This window comes from Mycteria americana, chromosome 27, assembly GCF_035582795.1.
Source record: "Mycteria americana isolate JAX WOST 10 ecotype Jacksonville Zoo and Gardens chromosome 27, USCA_MyAme_1.0, whole genome shotgun sequence".
In the NCBI taxonomy this organism is placed as follows: Eukaryota; Metazoa; Chordata; class Aves; order Ciconiiformes; family Ciconiidae; genus Mycteria; species Mycteria americana.
In genome coordinates this window covers 1,706,044-1,722,167 of record NC_134391.1, presented here as the reverse complement: position 1 = coordinate 1,722,167, position 16,124 = coordinate 1,706,044, and the positions used below count along the sequence as shown (strand labels likewise).

Below are 16,124 nucleotides of genomic sequence, written 5' to 3'. Positions count from 1 at the left end.
CATGTTATCCACCTGGACTAGAGACAGTACAATACCAAAAAATGCACTGAGAAAAAGGTTATAGGGAGCAGGAGAAAAGCCAAAGAGCTTCAGAATCTGCCTGGCATTCCCTGTTTCATTTCACTGTCCCAGTTATCAGTGGAAGCATTTATAGTGCCTTCCACTTTGCTCTGAGATCCTGTGATGTTAGTGTCAAATAAACCTTTGTGACAAGTTTGCAGGGAATGATGCTTGCTCTACCCAAGTTCCAAGAGAGTAAAACAATAGAAAGAAATCATTCCTCACAAGGCCATTTTGAGTTCTGTTTGGCCACTCAGTAAATGCTGGTCACAATAATGATGTGATGCTGAGGATGGCCACATCACACAGTCCCTCCATACCTGCTTTCATCCCAACCCTTCCTGCAGCTTCAATGGACCAATCCAACCCCCAGCAGGAGGCAGCAAGCAACAGCAACCATTAACAACCATGCATTCATGCTGTAAGCTAGTTTAGGAAGCTGATGGGGTGCAGATGAAACTGTTCAGGGCTGGGTCCAACTGCCTGAAATGGCTGCCTGCAATGTCCTTGACCACCTGTGGTGGGGCAAAGGAGAGGACTGGAGACAGGAGGCTGCCCCATTGGACCTGCTGTGTTGCTCTGAAACAGCACTCCAGGTCCCTCTCGTGGATGCGGCCGTAATGGCTTGAAAGAACTGTGGCCAATACCAAGCACTTCGCCTTTTACTTGTCTCTGTATTAATTATGAGGAAGCACTGGAAAGGACAATTATTTTGGTACTGTCAGTGAAGCTGCTGGGAAAGGAGAGTCTCTCTTCCAGCCCAATTTTTCCATTTGCTCTTGCCAAAAGCATGTTTATTCTGCCTGGTTTATTCTGACAGTTTGCAGCGACTGCAAATCACAAATCCATGGACCTTTCCTTACATGGATTTTTACTTTTTTTACTGCCTTGTTCCACAGCAAATAAAAATGCAGCATGAGGGCATCGTTGTGCTGGTGACAAAACAAGTCTATCAAGAGGAGAAATGAATGACAAAGGGAAAGGTGGGCAGACTATAGAAGCCTGCAGAAACCTCAAACCAAATACATCTATTCTAATATTAGAGAAATGGTGGGCTCATGTTATCCCTATTGAAGTAAAAAAGGAACATCAGAAGCATCTGGCAAGTTACTTAATCCATTCAAATCATTATGATTATTAGGTAATTTAGCCTTCTGCCCTTGCAGAGGCCCAGATATATTCTCTGTTGTGTCTTTAATTAGAACATTGTTGTGTGACAAGGATTTTTTCTTCCCATTTCAAAGTGTTTTTTACTCCTCATCCATGCAAACTTGGGCATTTATGACAACTGGATGGAGACAGCAACCCCCTGGCCCAGTAGCTGCCTCCCCAGGGAAAGATTACCAGTTGTTACTACTACAGTTAAAAAAGAGTTATCACTCCCCCTCTAAGCTGTTAGATTTCTGAGTTTCTCTTTACGTTTAAACACCATTTGTCAAAAGTGTGTTCTGTTCTCTGAGCACCTGAAAGTGTCATATAGCTTTCCGAGTGGAGGTTAAACCAAAGGGTTTTGTTGGATTGCCATCCACCTTGAATTTGAACCTGACCTTTTTGCTGCCAGCAAGTCCTGACAGAAGTAACACTCAAACCTGGTTCTAAAAGAAATCTACACTGCTTTACTTTGAGTTTCATACATTTCCCACATAAACTCCAGCTAGATTAGAGACCTGATGAATCAAAAGGAGCTAAGTTAAGTGTCTGTGGAAAAAAATCTGCCATGGAGAATGGAGAAAAAGCAGTGACTAAATGCCTGAAGGTCTCATCAAACATGAAAATGATACACAAAACCTTTATAAAAAATTCTAAGTAAACTGATCTCCATACCACCTGCACTTTCTTTTAATTTTATTTCATGTTTTCACACCTGTCTTAGTTAAATTTTGACAGGCTGAGGGGAGAGTAAAACTTTTTTTCAGTCTCTGAACTATTTGTTGTGAAAAATATTCAGAGCTGCTTGTGTCAAAATGGTCACATTCTAGTTAGAAATCGTATTGGGTTTAGATGGTAAAGTATTGGTAGCTGGAGGCAGGGAGGTTGCAGAGGTAGGGAGGCTGCAGAGGCGGCCTCTGTAAGAAGAGGGTTCTAGGCTCCAGAGCAGAGACTCCACTGCAGCCCATGGAAATTTTGGAAGAATCCATGATGGAGCAGGTATTTCCCTGCAGTCTGTGGAGACATCACGTGGGAGCAGGTATTCACACAGCAGCCCATGGAGAACCCAACCCTGGAGCAGGTGGATATTCCCTGGAGGAGCTGTGGTCCATGGAGAGGCCACGCTGAAGCAGGTTGATTCTGAAGGACTGCAGCTTGTGGAGACCCCATCCTGGAGTAGGTTCTCCTGACAGGAACTGCAGCCCTTGGAGGACCCATGCTAGAGTAGATTGATCCTGAAGGACTGTAGCCCATGGAGAGGACCCATGCTTGAGCAGGAGAGAAGTGTCAGGAGGAAGGAGTGATAGAGCAGAATGGTTATGAACTTTTCAGAAGACCAAAAGAGGTTGTTATATACATGAAGGGACACTGTTCAGAATGTTGATAGGTACAGAGTTGCTTTGGTATAGGTGCCCTCAACTTAGGCTTTATCCAGTGTAAGTGTCTGTCCAGTAGAAATCTCCAGCTGAGTTGGTCACCTTAAGGTTATCACCTTTGCCCAATGCATCCTAATTTTCCAGTGGGGCAGCAAGGAGCCTGCCCAATGGGATTCAGATGTCCAATGGATGTGTTCCCTTCCTGAACAAGGTGCATCAGGCAAAAGGCTGGTCCAAGAATAGAAGTGCGATGAACAGATTTAAACAGTGAAAGGAGTTTAGGGAATACAGAGTGGTTTTAATCCATGGCATACCATGCCATTACCAGTGTGATGGCAGGATGTAGGCAAGCCTTTGCATGATGGGAAGACCAGACAGATGATTATGAGAAAAGGATAGCCTGTAGTGTGTAGCAAAACTCCTATACCCCCAACCTCTTTGATCTGGGTGGATGGCATGGAGCAGACTCATGGAAAAGAGTGACGGGATGCCTCCCTCCACACATGGGTCTTTATACAATTGCTAGTCAAAGGATTCTCAAAAATCCATGGAAGAACCTGTCTCCTGGTCTTTTTCATCCCTTCAGAGTCTTTCTCCAGATGGTCAAGTCTGATACCACCATGAGAAAAACAGACTCAACTTGGGGAAAACTAGTTTAATTTACTTCCAGTTAGAATAGGTTTGGATAGTGAGAAACAGAGACAAAATCTCAAACACCTTCCCCCCATGCTCCTTTTTCCCAGGCTCAACTTCACTCCTTTAATCCTGACTCCTCTACTTCCCCCACCCCTGAGTGACACAGGGGGATGGAGAATGGGGCATCACGCTCAGTCCACAATGGTTCCTCTCTGCCAGACCCTTCTCCTCACACTTTTCCCCTGCTCCAGCGTGGGCTCTCTGTGGGCTGCAGTCCTTCAGGATAAACCTGCTCCCACATGGGCTCTCCATGGGCTGCAGTTTCCTTCAGGGAATACCCACCTGCTGCAGTATAGGAACCTACAGGGGCTGCAGTGTGGGTACCTGCTCCACTGTGGTTGTCTCCACAGGCTGCAGGTGAATTTCTGCTCTGGCACCTGGAGCACCTCCTCCCCCTCCTTCTTCTCTGACCTTGGCATTGGCAGGATTGTTTCTCTCACATTTTTTTCTTACTGTTGTGCTGTATTTTGCCTCGTCATAAACATGTCTTCCCAGAGGTGCCACCAGCTTCACTGATTGGCTCAGCTTTGCTCTGGGGTGGGTCCATTTTGCAGCTGGCTTGAATCAACTGTGTCTGACATGGGGGTAGCCCCTCACTTTTTCCTACAGATGCCACCCCTGCAGCCCCCCTGCTACCAAAACCTGTCCATGGACACCCAATACACCCAGAAAATAAGTCTCTTATATTTACCTATGATCTTCTATTGGACTTCTTGATTTTATTTTTCACCAACAGGTGAAAGGCATTTCTTATCATTAATCCATTAGTACAGAATTGCTCCTCCTACTTCAGTGGTAACTTGAGTCATCTTGTTCCTTCCTATTTTTTTTCTTAAATCTTTAGCCAAAAGACACTCCTTCCAACAGGTAAGAGCACAAGACTTTTTTAATGCTAGAAAGGATGCACAATGAAAATAGCAAAAGAATATATTCTAGATGTCTTTTGGGGCAGGTATATTCTATTTACTACTTCATAAGTGATATCTGAGGATTAACGAATGAGAAGGAATAAAGTGGAGGATATCTTAGCATTATTCAGGAAGGAGTATTTTAATAACTAAACCTCTCAGTATTCATGTTAGTTAATCAGGTGCTGTTCTGAGATTTGTAGTGTAGTTTTAATTACTTTATCTCATTGAACTAATACTTTGTTGATATGTTCTTCTGATGTGGTTGATTGAAAATGTAACATTCTCTGATTTGGAATGGTAAATATCTATTAAAATGATCTTTGTAATATAGGTATAAATATTTAGCATAGCAGGGAATTAAGGGTTGTGGAAGAAGACCACAAACATACATGAAACATTGGCAGCCAGATATACGTTTTGCCGTTTTCATTCATTCAAAATGTTGAGTGGTTGAGACATAAATGTTAATACTCTGTCCTTCAAATAGAGTATTATAAAAAGATGTAAATGCCGATTGTAAATGCCAATACTCAGAATGCAGGTAATTGTGCTTTTTTATACGTAGCTCAGCTTTTGTGCCAAGCAGCTCAGCGTGGCTCTGGGGTTCAGTAAAGCAAAGGGAGGGGGCTTCCCTGGGGATGCCTTATTGTCCTCTAGCCTGCCTTTCAGCTGATTAGTATGATGCGTGATGTTTTCCTGCACTGTGCTTGTATTGCCTCCCTCTTATACTCTGTACATTTAGAGTAAATGCTAGACCCTTGCAAGTCATGGTGTACTTCCCAGGTGCTTCCTTACAGCACTAACAGTTCCTCCAGTTCACCAACGTCTTCTGCTAAGAGAGGACAAGAGTACAAATTTGTTGGGAGTTCAGATAGATTGCAGGTGCAAGATAACGCAGCCATAGAGACAGGGAATGGGGTGTGCTGATTGATTTAGCCAAGCTGTGTGAGGAACTGTAAAAGACAGAAAAAAGTGGCTGGTGGGAGTAAAGTCACAACTGACTGGGCACAGGTGAGCTGCAGTGTTGCACCTCTGTGGAATACATTGCTTTTCTCAAGCCTTCCAAGATAGGACTCTGGAAAAGTTTCCAAGGAGACCGTGGGAGAACCAGAGCAGGCAGTGACTCCCATTCTCTCTCATTTATGCATGAGGACCACACCTGCTCATCTGTAATGAAGCAAAAGCAGGATTTTCTGTGATTCTCTGTCACATCCTCGTCCAGGATAGTGTTCTTACCCAAGTGACACATTGCTGCAGAATCAAAGTAGGCTGGGAAGTATGAAGCACAGCCTAGTTTCCTAGGCACATCCAAGAAGAGATTAATTGCATGAGAGCCTAGTAATACATATAGAGGGCTGGCAGTGGGCATCCTGGACTTCTGGCCTGCCATCCAAATCAGTTTGAAGTCAGATGTTCCTGTACCCAAGAACAGGGACTGTCAGGGAATGGGAATGGGCAGCTTTTCTCTCAGAGAAAGGAGCCAGGAGCTGTGGATGACCTCACCAACGTGATGCAGTCCCACAGGATCTGACCATAGCAGGCAGAGCCAGGTCCTGTCTTTGTGTTTCTGTCTTTAGCAAGATTCATTCCTTTCTGTTTCATTCATCTCATGAATTCATTTCTCATTTTCACAGTGCATCATCCATTTCCCAGGGGAACAGAAGGAATTTGACTTGACCCACATGACATTTTTGGAGGATTTATGGAATAAGCGCTCAGAAAGGAAGCTTGTACTAGTCTTGTTCTTTGCTCTTCCAACATGTGTTTTAATTGGAAAGTGGCTTACAGGTAAGAAACTCCCTGCTGTATCCAGCTAGCTAGTTATCCTAAGATATCACGCCTGCACTTCAGTTCATAGTCCCTAAAGGAACAAATGCACCGTAGACCGTATGTGGTGTCTGACACCTCCAAGCCCAAGTTTGGGATATCAGCCATCTTGGTAATGTGAGACACTCCAGTCCTGCTCTGGGCTGTCAGCTATTTCAGGGAAGCAGCGCAGGTGTATTATCTTACTACACACATGAGGGAGGCATGTTCAGTCTCTCCTGGGTCACAGAGCCAGGGCCTGTGGAGATTGCTTTGCAGGTTGTAACTTTGCAGAGTGTGTAAAACATTGCACAGATCATTGCACTTCATGTGTGCTAACTTGCTCCTAGCTCAGTGAGCTTTGGTTTGCAGTCCTCGCACCAGTGTACCTATTGTCTTCCTGAATAAATCGCTGCCCACGATACCCATGAGTATGCCTGTGAGTACATAACACAACTGACATATATAAACACAGGAAATCTGGTAACTGTAAAGCATGTTGGTGCCTGGAGGAGGCGGTAGCAATGACTCAAGACCCTGTCCTCACTATTATAAGGGTCTATGACGCTTTAACCTAGAGGTCAGCTTTCTGTTTTGGATTCAGCTTAACACATGTGGCTTTCTTCCCTCTATGGAAAGATTACACTCGCAGGGAAAACCAATGTGTTTGATTCCACCTCTTCCTTGCAGGTGAAGTGCCTATCACTATCAGCATCGAACCCTTGGTTGTCCTCGTTGGAGAGCAAGTGATTCTGTCCTGCCAGCTAACAGACAGTGTCCCCTCTAACACGAGTGTGCTTTGGTACAAAATGGAAAAGGGAAGGGATGCTCCACTGTGTTCTTCCTCCAGCCTGGGTGGGGTGGTGCAGCAGTGCCAGGATGAAGAACAGCAGAGGATTGTGGGACACTGGCAGAGAAGAGCACTGCTTCTGGTTATCCGGCAAGTGCAAGTAGCTGATGAGGGGACATATGTTTGTGCAGTGAACGGCAGTGTTGTCACACAGGAGGCTGCTACTCACCTTAATGTTACAGGTAAGCAGGGAGATTTTTCATACTGAAATGCGACCTGCTATGACCATGCTGAGTTCAGTTCCCATTGTGACTCTGTGGCTCTGTCTATTCCTTGCTGGACAGCTCAGACCTTGTCATGGTTTAATCCCAGTAGGCAGCTAAGCACCACACAGGCACTTGATCACTCCCTGCCTTGGTGGGATGGAGGAGAGAATCAGAAGAGTAAAAGTACAAAAACTCGTGGGTTGAGATAAAGACAGCTTAATAGGTAAAGCAAAAGCTGTGCACACAAGCCAAGCAAAGTGAGGAATTCATTCACTGCTTCCCATCAGCAGGTAGGTGTTCAGCCATCTCCAGGAAAGCAGGGCTCCATCATGAGTAACAGTTACTTGAAGAAATAGGGAAATAAGCAAAAACACAGGAAGTAGCTGGAAAGACTTGCTTCAGTTCTGAATATCTAAAAGCTAGGCACTGAGGGGGACAGGGCATGTGGCCTGTTGTGTGGGAAATAGCACAACAAGGAACTGCATTAAGATGCTGAATATCCCTATATAAACAACCTATAGTTGTTTTCTCTTCTGGGATTATGAATGTTCAGCCTCTCCAGTTAGGGCTGTTTTGTTTTGTAAAATGAAAAAACAATTACTCAGAGATATTAGGGAGGGTATTTACTGATGTGCAGTACACATAATGACATGATAAAGGCCCCTTTTCCCTCCTCATTAGAAATCCCCCGTCTCAGAAGACCTGTCCAAAATGCAAACCTGGAAGCACTTCCAAAAAGCACTTTATCAGATCTGACCTCCTGTTGGACAAGTCACACTCCGGAGCTTAGTCTGATTGCCTGGAAACATTAGCATCCACAAATGTGGCATCATTCTATTCTGCAGATCAATGCTATGTATGAAGGCCCTTTTAATTCCTTTTCTTTTGAACCCACCATGTGCTAGGCTGATGTGATGCCTCCTATTTTGGTCTTGGATGAGACAGGGAACAGTTCCTTGCTCCTCTTCTTCTCCACACTGTTCCTTTTTTATGGACCTGTATCATACCACCCTCAGTCATGTAGAGTGTTCATCTATTTTGCAAACTCCCAGATATTCTTCCTGACCTTTGGTCATCCAGGCTCACTGGGGTTCACTATATCTCTGTGGTAAGATGCCCTAGTGCTCACCATTGTTGAAGTCCAGGTAAATGGCCCCTTTGATCTGACCAGGTGTGGTTGTTTTTGAGCTATGAATTTTTTAGAGAAACACACTGAGGCTTTCTGAGTTTTGTTGGTTTATTTTGCTGTGGTTGTTTTGCAGTAACTCTAACTCTGTTTCATACTCATTGATTCTTACAGCAATCGGGTATAAGCCAACTTTGGACAGGGATCAGCAGGAGAAGAGTATGTGTCGCTACATGTGTAAGTCAAAACGATGGTACCCGAAGCCTGAAGTCATTTGGACGCACTATGGAGGAGACACAGTAAATGTGGAGGCCAAGACCAATGTAACCTGGAGTGAGACAGACCATTTCACAGTGCAAAGCATCATCACAGTGCCTTGTGATAATGTAGATGTGGTGTGTGTAGTCAAACTTATCGAATCCAAGATAAGCCGATCAGGTAGGTCACATTTTTACAGCTGCTGTTGAGGGAATCAGACCCCTCCGTTATTGCTAGAAGAGCTGAAATGGGACAGGTCTCGGCACCTTCCCTGAAGCCCCAAGCATCCTGCAGAATCTTACCCTTCAGGAGAAATCTTTGCTGTTGGGCGATGGAGGTTTGGGTTGGCCTTGTGGCATCTTCAGGGGAACACCATGAAACGATGACCCAAGAAAGTGCTGAGAGTGATCTTCTCACTGCTCTGCCTCTTTGGGTCGAGTTCACCCACAGCTTAAGGGGCTCATAGCTTTCCCTTATTTTTAACAGTCTGAACCTGAGTATTGTTATCTCTTTATCATCACTTCTGTTTTTTACCTTCTCACCTGAAGCAAGAGGCTGTATCACTTATGGTTTGGGAAGAGCTTCTTGCACACGGTCCTGTCTGTTTTAGCAGTTTTTGCTGAAATAAGACAGGATAAAACTGCTGTTTCACTCTTACACACAGAAAGCTCATATGACTCTTTCAAGTGTGGAATTATTAAAAATGAAATGCTCAAAAGCCAGATGGTTTTGATTAGAGATGAAACAACAAAAGTGCAGGTGTTCTGTGAGATCTCTTTCATGGCGTAGTTGGTATTTCTGTGTGGTGCCAGATGCAGTGGTGTTAAATTGCCTCTGTTACAGGTTCCATGAATGAAATTATTGTGCCACAGTCAAGCACTTGTACATACAAGGGCAGCATAAGAGGTTCCTATGAAAAGCCCAAAGTGATGTGGGTTAATCACCAAGGAGAAGATCTGTCTTCACTGGCCCAGACAAGCATTCTACAGGAGATGGACAATAGTTTTGCAATAGAAAGCTCCATTGAGATACCTTGTGGACAACCACCACCTTCTTTTGTGACCACTGATAGGGAACACACTCCACAGATTGCTCTACAGTCAGGTATGCAGCAATTAAGACTTATATCACGTACTTTGGCATTCTCTGAGCAAGCAAAGCTACTCTCTTCTCACTTGGGTACTGCATCATCCTCCACTAATGAGAAGGCTGGGCCTAATGCTGTGTATTATTTCACTTAGTTTCCCACAACACTCGATAGTTGAATCCATTTGGGAGTGTCACGAAAATTCTCAACTGGCCCATGCCGGCCGAGGAGAGAGGCTAGAATGCAAAGTGTAGAATTGTAAAAGTAATTCTTTTATTCATGTGCATGAGGTGTCCCGACCAAATTGGGAAACCCGAATGTGGTTTTACACATGGTTCAAGCATTCAGTTACAACATTATTTGACTAATCACTACTTCACACACACACACACACACACACACACACACACACTACTGTTTGCAAAGCAATGATAATTCCATGTTGTCATCATCCATCTGCTTCTTTATTGATCTAGATGTCCCTGGAGTCGGTCTTGCTACAGTTACTTATATGACATCAGATAATGGGAGGGTTTCACAGAGGCATTAGAGGGGCTGGGATGCTGGCATTATCTCGGTAGTCCAGGGGTATCCTTTATCCTTTGTGGATGGTTTTAAGATTCTGAGAAACGGAGGTCCTTCTCTCCAGGTGGGGCTGTCCTCCTCCTTCCGATGAGCTGGGCTCCTTCAGTCATGCTTGCTTAAGCATGACTATTCAGTATACAATGTAAACTACATATATCTAAAGAAAGTTGATACAATTTCATACTATGAAGACTAACGGGTACAATAGTTAGGAAATGAGATTTTGCCTAAGAGGAGTCTATTACTCAATACTTTGAGGAAGTCAATGAATCTGCAGTCAGAACATCCCACTATCAGGACTGTGGCTGAAATGGGAAGAGCATCTGCTGATCCCAGGAAAGCCAGGAAGATAGTGGGCTCCTGAGCTAAGTGCACCCTAGCCTGTTTCCCAGCATGAACCTCTATTTTTTGATGCTGGCAGAGACGCTTTTCTGGCAGGTCTTCAGTCTGTCAGCTGCTGAGATTTGTACCAGTAAGGAAAGACTATGGCATTAGGCTATTAGAGGGTTATTCTGCCTGAAAGGTGGTGTTGAGCAGCGAGGGTAAGGCTGAGCTTTCCTCCGAAATTTCTTCTCAGTGAAAGCTTTGAAGGTCAACTTGTCTTAAACTAAAGTAATTTCATGGTATCACTTAGAACAATATTGCTTGCTTCAGAGATAGTGGCCTCTTGAATAACAATAGAGACCAATTGCAAAGACTAAAAATAATAAAAAACTTCCCAAGGAAAAAAAAACCGCATACTTCCCAGTTTATCTCAAATCTGGTTTTGAGTGTGTCTATGTGGAAAATTCTTGGACACAAGGCAGTGAATTTAAAATGCAACTATCACTGTCTCATTTCAGCTTTCTTTAAGACTTTTTGTGTTCCTCGTCATATTTCCAGATGAATTATTTTTAGCTGAAAGTGTTCTGCCAACCATGTCCAAATAGTGCAGATTATGTGACCCCATGGCCACTCTGTGTATGTGTGTGCTATACTGCAAGGAAATTTATGTCATTTTTTTAATTGCTTTTTCTATATTAATCAGAAAATGGTAACTTGTCGTGGATTATCTGCTTCCTTCTTCTCATTATTTTACCAGGTAAGTTATTTCCCCATTGCCCAGTTCTTCTTGGCAGTGAAGAAACATTCCCAGAGCCAGTTGTGGGCTGGATTCCTACTCTTTCTTTTTTTGGGGGGGGTCACGCAATAGCTGCTGTGGAGTTACTATTTATGGTGTCTTTGCCTTTCAGCACACCTTCAGGGGCAAAATGGTAAGTGTGGATGTTTGGCGTTTAGAGTCCTTGCCTGCCCATGGTGCGAGCTCTGTAGTGAAGAGTTGACAGTGCAACGGTTGTCCTGTTCCTGGGGTCCCTGGCTGTTCTTCTAGCCCAGCGTGCATTCGGCAGGGCTGGTGGGATGTTCTTGTGACTGGGGGCCCCTCAGGCTGCCTGGGCTCCATTGTGAAGGCTCTGCGTCCTTGCCGCTGAGTCAAGCGGAGAAGTGGTGGCCCAAGAGAGAGAATGCATCCCCGGGGAAAGGGAATAGCGTCCCCTGGGAAGTAGGAAACTGCCAGGTTGAATTCCCTGTGTGAGCCAGAAAGAAGGGGCAGGGAGGCTGTGGTGGGGCAACTCCAGCTTCTGGCTTGCCAGGTGCTGGTTGAGGGGAGGTGCCGTGTTCCTCAGCTCCTGACATGCTGATGAGGGCATGTGGCTGTGATGTTCTTGGAGGCAGCAGCCATGCAGGCTGTGTGTGTAAGGCAGGGGCATTGCCGTGAGGCGTGGGGAGCGGGAGTGAGGGCAGTGGGTCTCAACCTAGCGCAGGGGCTGGATGCAGCTGTGCCCAGAGCTGAGGGAGCCCCTGCCTTCACTGCTGGCAGCAGCTCCTGCCTGGGCAGCCTTGATTGCTCCCCCTTCTCCTTACCCCTCATTTGCAGAGGAGCTCCAGCGACAAGGAGGGGCAGCAGGGGATGCTGAGAAGGGTGACTGCATGCAGTGCACTGCCACCATGGCTCTGTGCTTGTGGGAGTCCCGGCTGGGGGTGGGTTTGGAGGAGAATGTGTCTGCTTTGCTGAATAAGGCCCAGGCTTTACCGCAGTCTTCCTTGGAGTCACGGTGCTAAGCAAGGTGTTCTTCCTTCCCCCTCTCTTATTGCAGAGAACCAGAAGAAGGAGATTGGTGAGTGTTGCTGACTCGCTGGGGACCGTGTGTGCAAGCAGATCACGGGATGCGGTGCCAGGGTGGGACAGTGGAGGGCAAGTCACCCCTCCCCTCACAAGAGTGTGAGCCATCCACCATGCCAGAGGAGTTTTTCATCCCTCCCTGGGGTGGACCATGCCAGAATGGACTGGCTTTTGGAGGCAGATTAGTAAGTGCAGATGTTCAGGTTTAGTGTCCTTGCTTGCCCCTTGCCCGTGGTGTGAGCTCAGTAATGGAGAGTTGACTTTGCCAGAGTGGCATTCCCCGAGTGCCATGTTGAGAGACCCTGCCAGTGCCCGAGGCTCAGCATGACAACTGGTGCTCCCTGGCTTGGGCTTTGCCAAGGCAGTGCCCCATGGCCAGTTGTGGGCTGGCTTCCTACTCTTCCTTTTTGGGGGGAGGGGGGAGTCACTCAATAGCTGCTGTGGAGTTACTATTTATGGTGTCTTTGCCTTTCAGCACACCTTCAGGGGCAAAATGGTAAGTGTGGATGTTTGGTGTTTAGAGTCCTTGCCTGCCCATGGTGCGAGCTCTGTAGTGAAGAGTTGACAGTGCAATGGTTGTCCTGTTCCTGGGGTCCCTGGCTGTTCTTCTAGCCCAGCGTGCATTCGGCAGGGCTGGTGGGATGTTCTTGTGACTGGGGGCCCCTCAGGCTGCCTGGGCTCCATTGTGAAGGCTCTGCGTCCTTGCCGCTGAGTCAAGCGGAGAAGTGGTGGCCCAAGAGAGAGAATGCATCCCTGGGGAAAGGGAATAGCGTCCCCTGGGAAGTAGGAAACTGCCAGGTTGAATTCCCTGTGTGAGCCAGAAAGAAGGGGCAGGGAGGCTGTGGTGGGGCAACTCCAGCTTCTGGCTTGCCGGGTGCTGGTTGAGGGGAGGTGCCGTGTTCCTCAGCTCCTGACATGCTGATGAGGGCATGTGGCTGTGATGTTCTTGGAGGCAGCAGCCATGCAGGCTGTGTGTGTAAGGCAGGGGCATTGCCGTGAGGCGTGGGGAGCGGGAGTGAGGGCAGTGGGTCTCAACCTAGCGCAGGGGCTGGATGCAGCTGTGCCCAGAGCTGAGGGAGCCCCTGCCTTCACTGCTGGCAGCAGCTCCTGCCTGGGCAGCCTTGATTGCTCCCCCTTCTCCTTACCCCTCATTTGCAGAGGAGCTCCAGCGACAAGGAGGGGCAGCAGGGGATGCTGAGAAGGGTGACTGCATGCAGTGCACTGCCACCATGGCTCTGTGCTCGTGGGAGTCCCGGCTGGGGGTGGGTTTGGAGGAGAATGTGTCTGCTTTGCTGAATAAGGCCCAGGCTTTACCGCAGTCTTCCTTGGAGTCACGGTGCTAAGCAAGGTGTTCTTCCTTCCCCCTCTCTTATTGCAGAGAACCAGAAGAAGGAGATTGGTGAGTGTTGCTGACTCGCTGGGGACCGTGTGTGCAAGCGGATCACGGGATGCGGTGCCAGGGTGGGACAGTGGAGGGCAAGTCACCCCTCCCCTCACAAGAGTGTGAGCCATCCACCATGCCAGAGGAGTTTTTCATCCCTCCCTGGGGTGGACCATGCCAGAATGGACTGGCTTTTGGAGGCAGATTAGTAAGTGCAGATGTTCAGGTTTAGTGTCCTTGCTTGCCCCTTGCCCGTGGTGTGAGCTCAGTAATGGAGAGTTGACTTTGCCAGAGTGGCATTCCCCGAGTGCCATGTTGAGAGACCCTGCCAGTGCCCGAGGCTCAGCATGACAACTGGTGCTCCCTGGCTTGGGCTTTGCCAAGGCAGTGCCCCATGGCCAGTTGTGGGCTGGCTTCCTACTCTTCCTTTTTGGGGGGAGGGGGGAGTCACTCAATAGCTGCTGTGGAGTTACTATTTATGGTGTCTTTGCCTTTCAGCACACCTTCAGGGGCAAAATGGTAAGTGTGGATGTTTGGCGTTTAGAGTCCTTGCCTGCCCATGGTGCGAGCTCTGTAGTGAAGAGTTGACAGTGCAATGGTTGTCCTGTTCCTGGGGTCCCTGGCTGTTCTTCTAGCCCAGCGTGCATTCGGCAGGGCTGGTGGGATGTTCTTGTGTCTGGGGCCCTCCTGTGTTCCTTTGAGTCAGGGTGCTAATCAAGGTGTTCCTCTTCTCTTCTTGCAGAGATCCAGAAGGAGGAGATTGGTGAGTGTCACTGTCTCCCTGGAGTCTGTGCGTGCCAGCTAATTGTGAGGTTTATGGGTCTTCATACTGTGTTGCTTCTGGTGTTCTGGCTGCTGGAGGCTTTGATGTTGGTAAGAGGGTGAAGGAAGAGCTTGTTGAGTGAAGGCTGTGATGGTACTGATGTGGCTGGAGGGCCTGAGCCACCAACCTGCCCTGGGGCCTGGTGGCAAAGTCGATGATGATGGGGTATTGAAGAGCTCCCTGCCAGAGTCGGAAGCATGTGAGATGCAGCTCCAAGGAGCATGAGTCATCCACCATGCCTGTTTTTTTGTTGTTTCCTTGGGCAGAATGTCCCTGAGTGGACTGGCTCTTAAGTTGTGGTTCTTGCCCTGTCTTGGTTTCGTCTTCTCTTGCTGTCCACGGTGACCTAGCAGACAAAGTGCATGCAAAGGATGGCAAGTCTTTCTGGTTGCCTACATGCTTTCATGTTTAGTGCCACTGAAAGTTGTATATACCTTGCTCTCCACATTCCTTGGAAATATGTCACCTGAGTATTCAGGAAGCTGTTTCCATTATTAAGCCAAACCTAATCCATGGGAATAACTCACAGTAGCTCAAATGGTCCTGTTTATAAATGCTGTATTCCTCCCATGTCCTTTAGTTACCCTCAGCTTTAATGACCTGGCTATACTTTTATGTCTGTTGCCCTCTGATGTGCAAAAGATTACTTCATATCACTTGGGCCTCTCAGCCTTTCTAGTTGGAAAAGGTCCTCCTTGTACACATAGGAAGAACAAGAGCCCATTTGGGAGTGACCGTGAATGTCATGTAGATCTGACTGCATGGAAACCTGTGGTGACTTCAGAAATAGCGGATTAAAATATGGCATTTCAGGATATGGCTAAGCTTTGGTATTAATAGTTATCTGTATCCAGAGTCATCCTGTAGTGCTAATAAGTACTGATGTCTAATCCATAGTAATGTTTTTTTTCTGTGCGTTTATCTTGTTTGCAGTGGATCAGAGGAAAGAAATTGGTAAGTCATTATTGTCTGTTAAGTCCCTTAAACCTAGTGAAAGTCTGAAGAGAGGAAGGGATGGTTCTTGTTTTACAGGACAATGAATTTAGAGCTTGTAACTTGAACTCCTGGGGCTTCAAAGCCTTTCATGCAGGCAGTTCCAGGTGCACGTCTCACACCTGTTTGTTCACATGCTCAGACATTCATCCAAAACTTGATGTTTTTCACATACAGATGCCTACCTTTGAGCTAATCCCTTAAGATCCCATCTCAGGACTTCATGATCCTACCCTGCTGGGTTGTCTTTTCATCTCTTACACATAAAAGCACAAGCTCAGCTGATTCTGTCCTGGCAAATATTTAATAGACTCATCTGATTTGACTTCTCAGCAGCTTGATTTGTATAGTACACTCTCTGACTGCCACAACTTCTCCACTATCCTTCCCTGCCCAGCCACTGTTGCACAAAGGTGTTACAGTTGCATGGACCCAGAAACTCACCAGAAAGTGCACTCCCTCCTCCCTTTGGAAGATTAGGGAAAATTCACCCAACCTGTTCCTTTGTATCCACCCCAGCCAGAGAAATTCATGAAATGTGGCTGAAAGTTAGTTCCCTGAGTGTCACAAAGGGGACTGTCTCTTTTTGTGTCCCTGGAAATGCCAAGGTGCTGACCAGGGATCTCACACGGTTTGAAATGTGGAGTGTGGCTGGT

The 16,124-nt window shown here is 46.8% G+C and overlaps 1 protein-coding gene across 1 annotated transcript; it reads left to right on the top strand.

Annotated features, from left to right (window-relative positions):
• Positions 1-5,874: 5,874 nt before the first annotated feature.
• Positions 5,875-14,557, top strand: LOC142421188 (butyrophilin-like protein 9). Its single transcript, XM_075525724.1, has 9 exons — positions 5,875-5,980; positions 6,689-7,030; positions 8,355-8,618; positions 9,282-9,542; positions 11,138-11,191; positions 12,246-12,266; positions 13,650-13,670; positions 14,395-14,415; positions 14,514-14,557. Exons 1-9 carry the CDS (start codon positions 5,875-5,877, stop codon positions 14,555-14,557), a joined length of 1,134 nt encoding a protein of 377 aa, XP_075381839.1.
• The last annotated feature ends 1,567 nt before the right edge of the window (positions 14,558-16,124 follow it).

Excerpts from the sequence above, each read along its gene's own strand:
- LOC142421188 (XM_075525724.1), top strand. The coding sequence starts at position 5,875 with ATGACATTTTTGGAGGATTTATGGAATAAGCGCTCAGAAAGGAAGCTT. Across the intron at positions 5,981-6,688 it reads AATTGGAAAGTGGCTTACAG|GTGAAGTGCCTATCACTATC; the intron begins GTAAGAAACTCC and ends TCTTCCTTGCAG. Across the intron at positions 8,619-9,281 it reads ATCCAAGATAAGCCGATCAG|GTTCCATGAATGAAATTATT; the intron begins GTAGGTCACATT and ends CCTCTGTTACAG.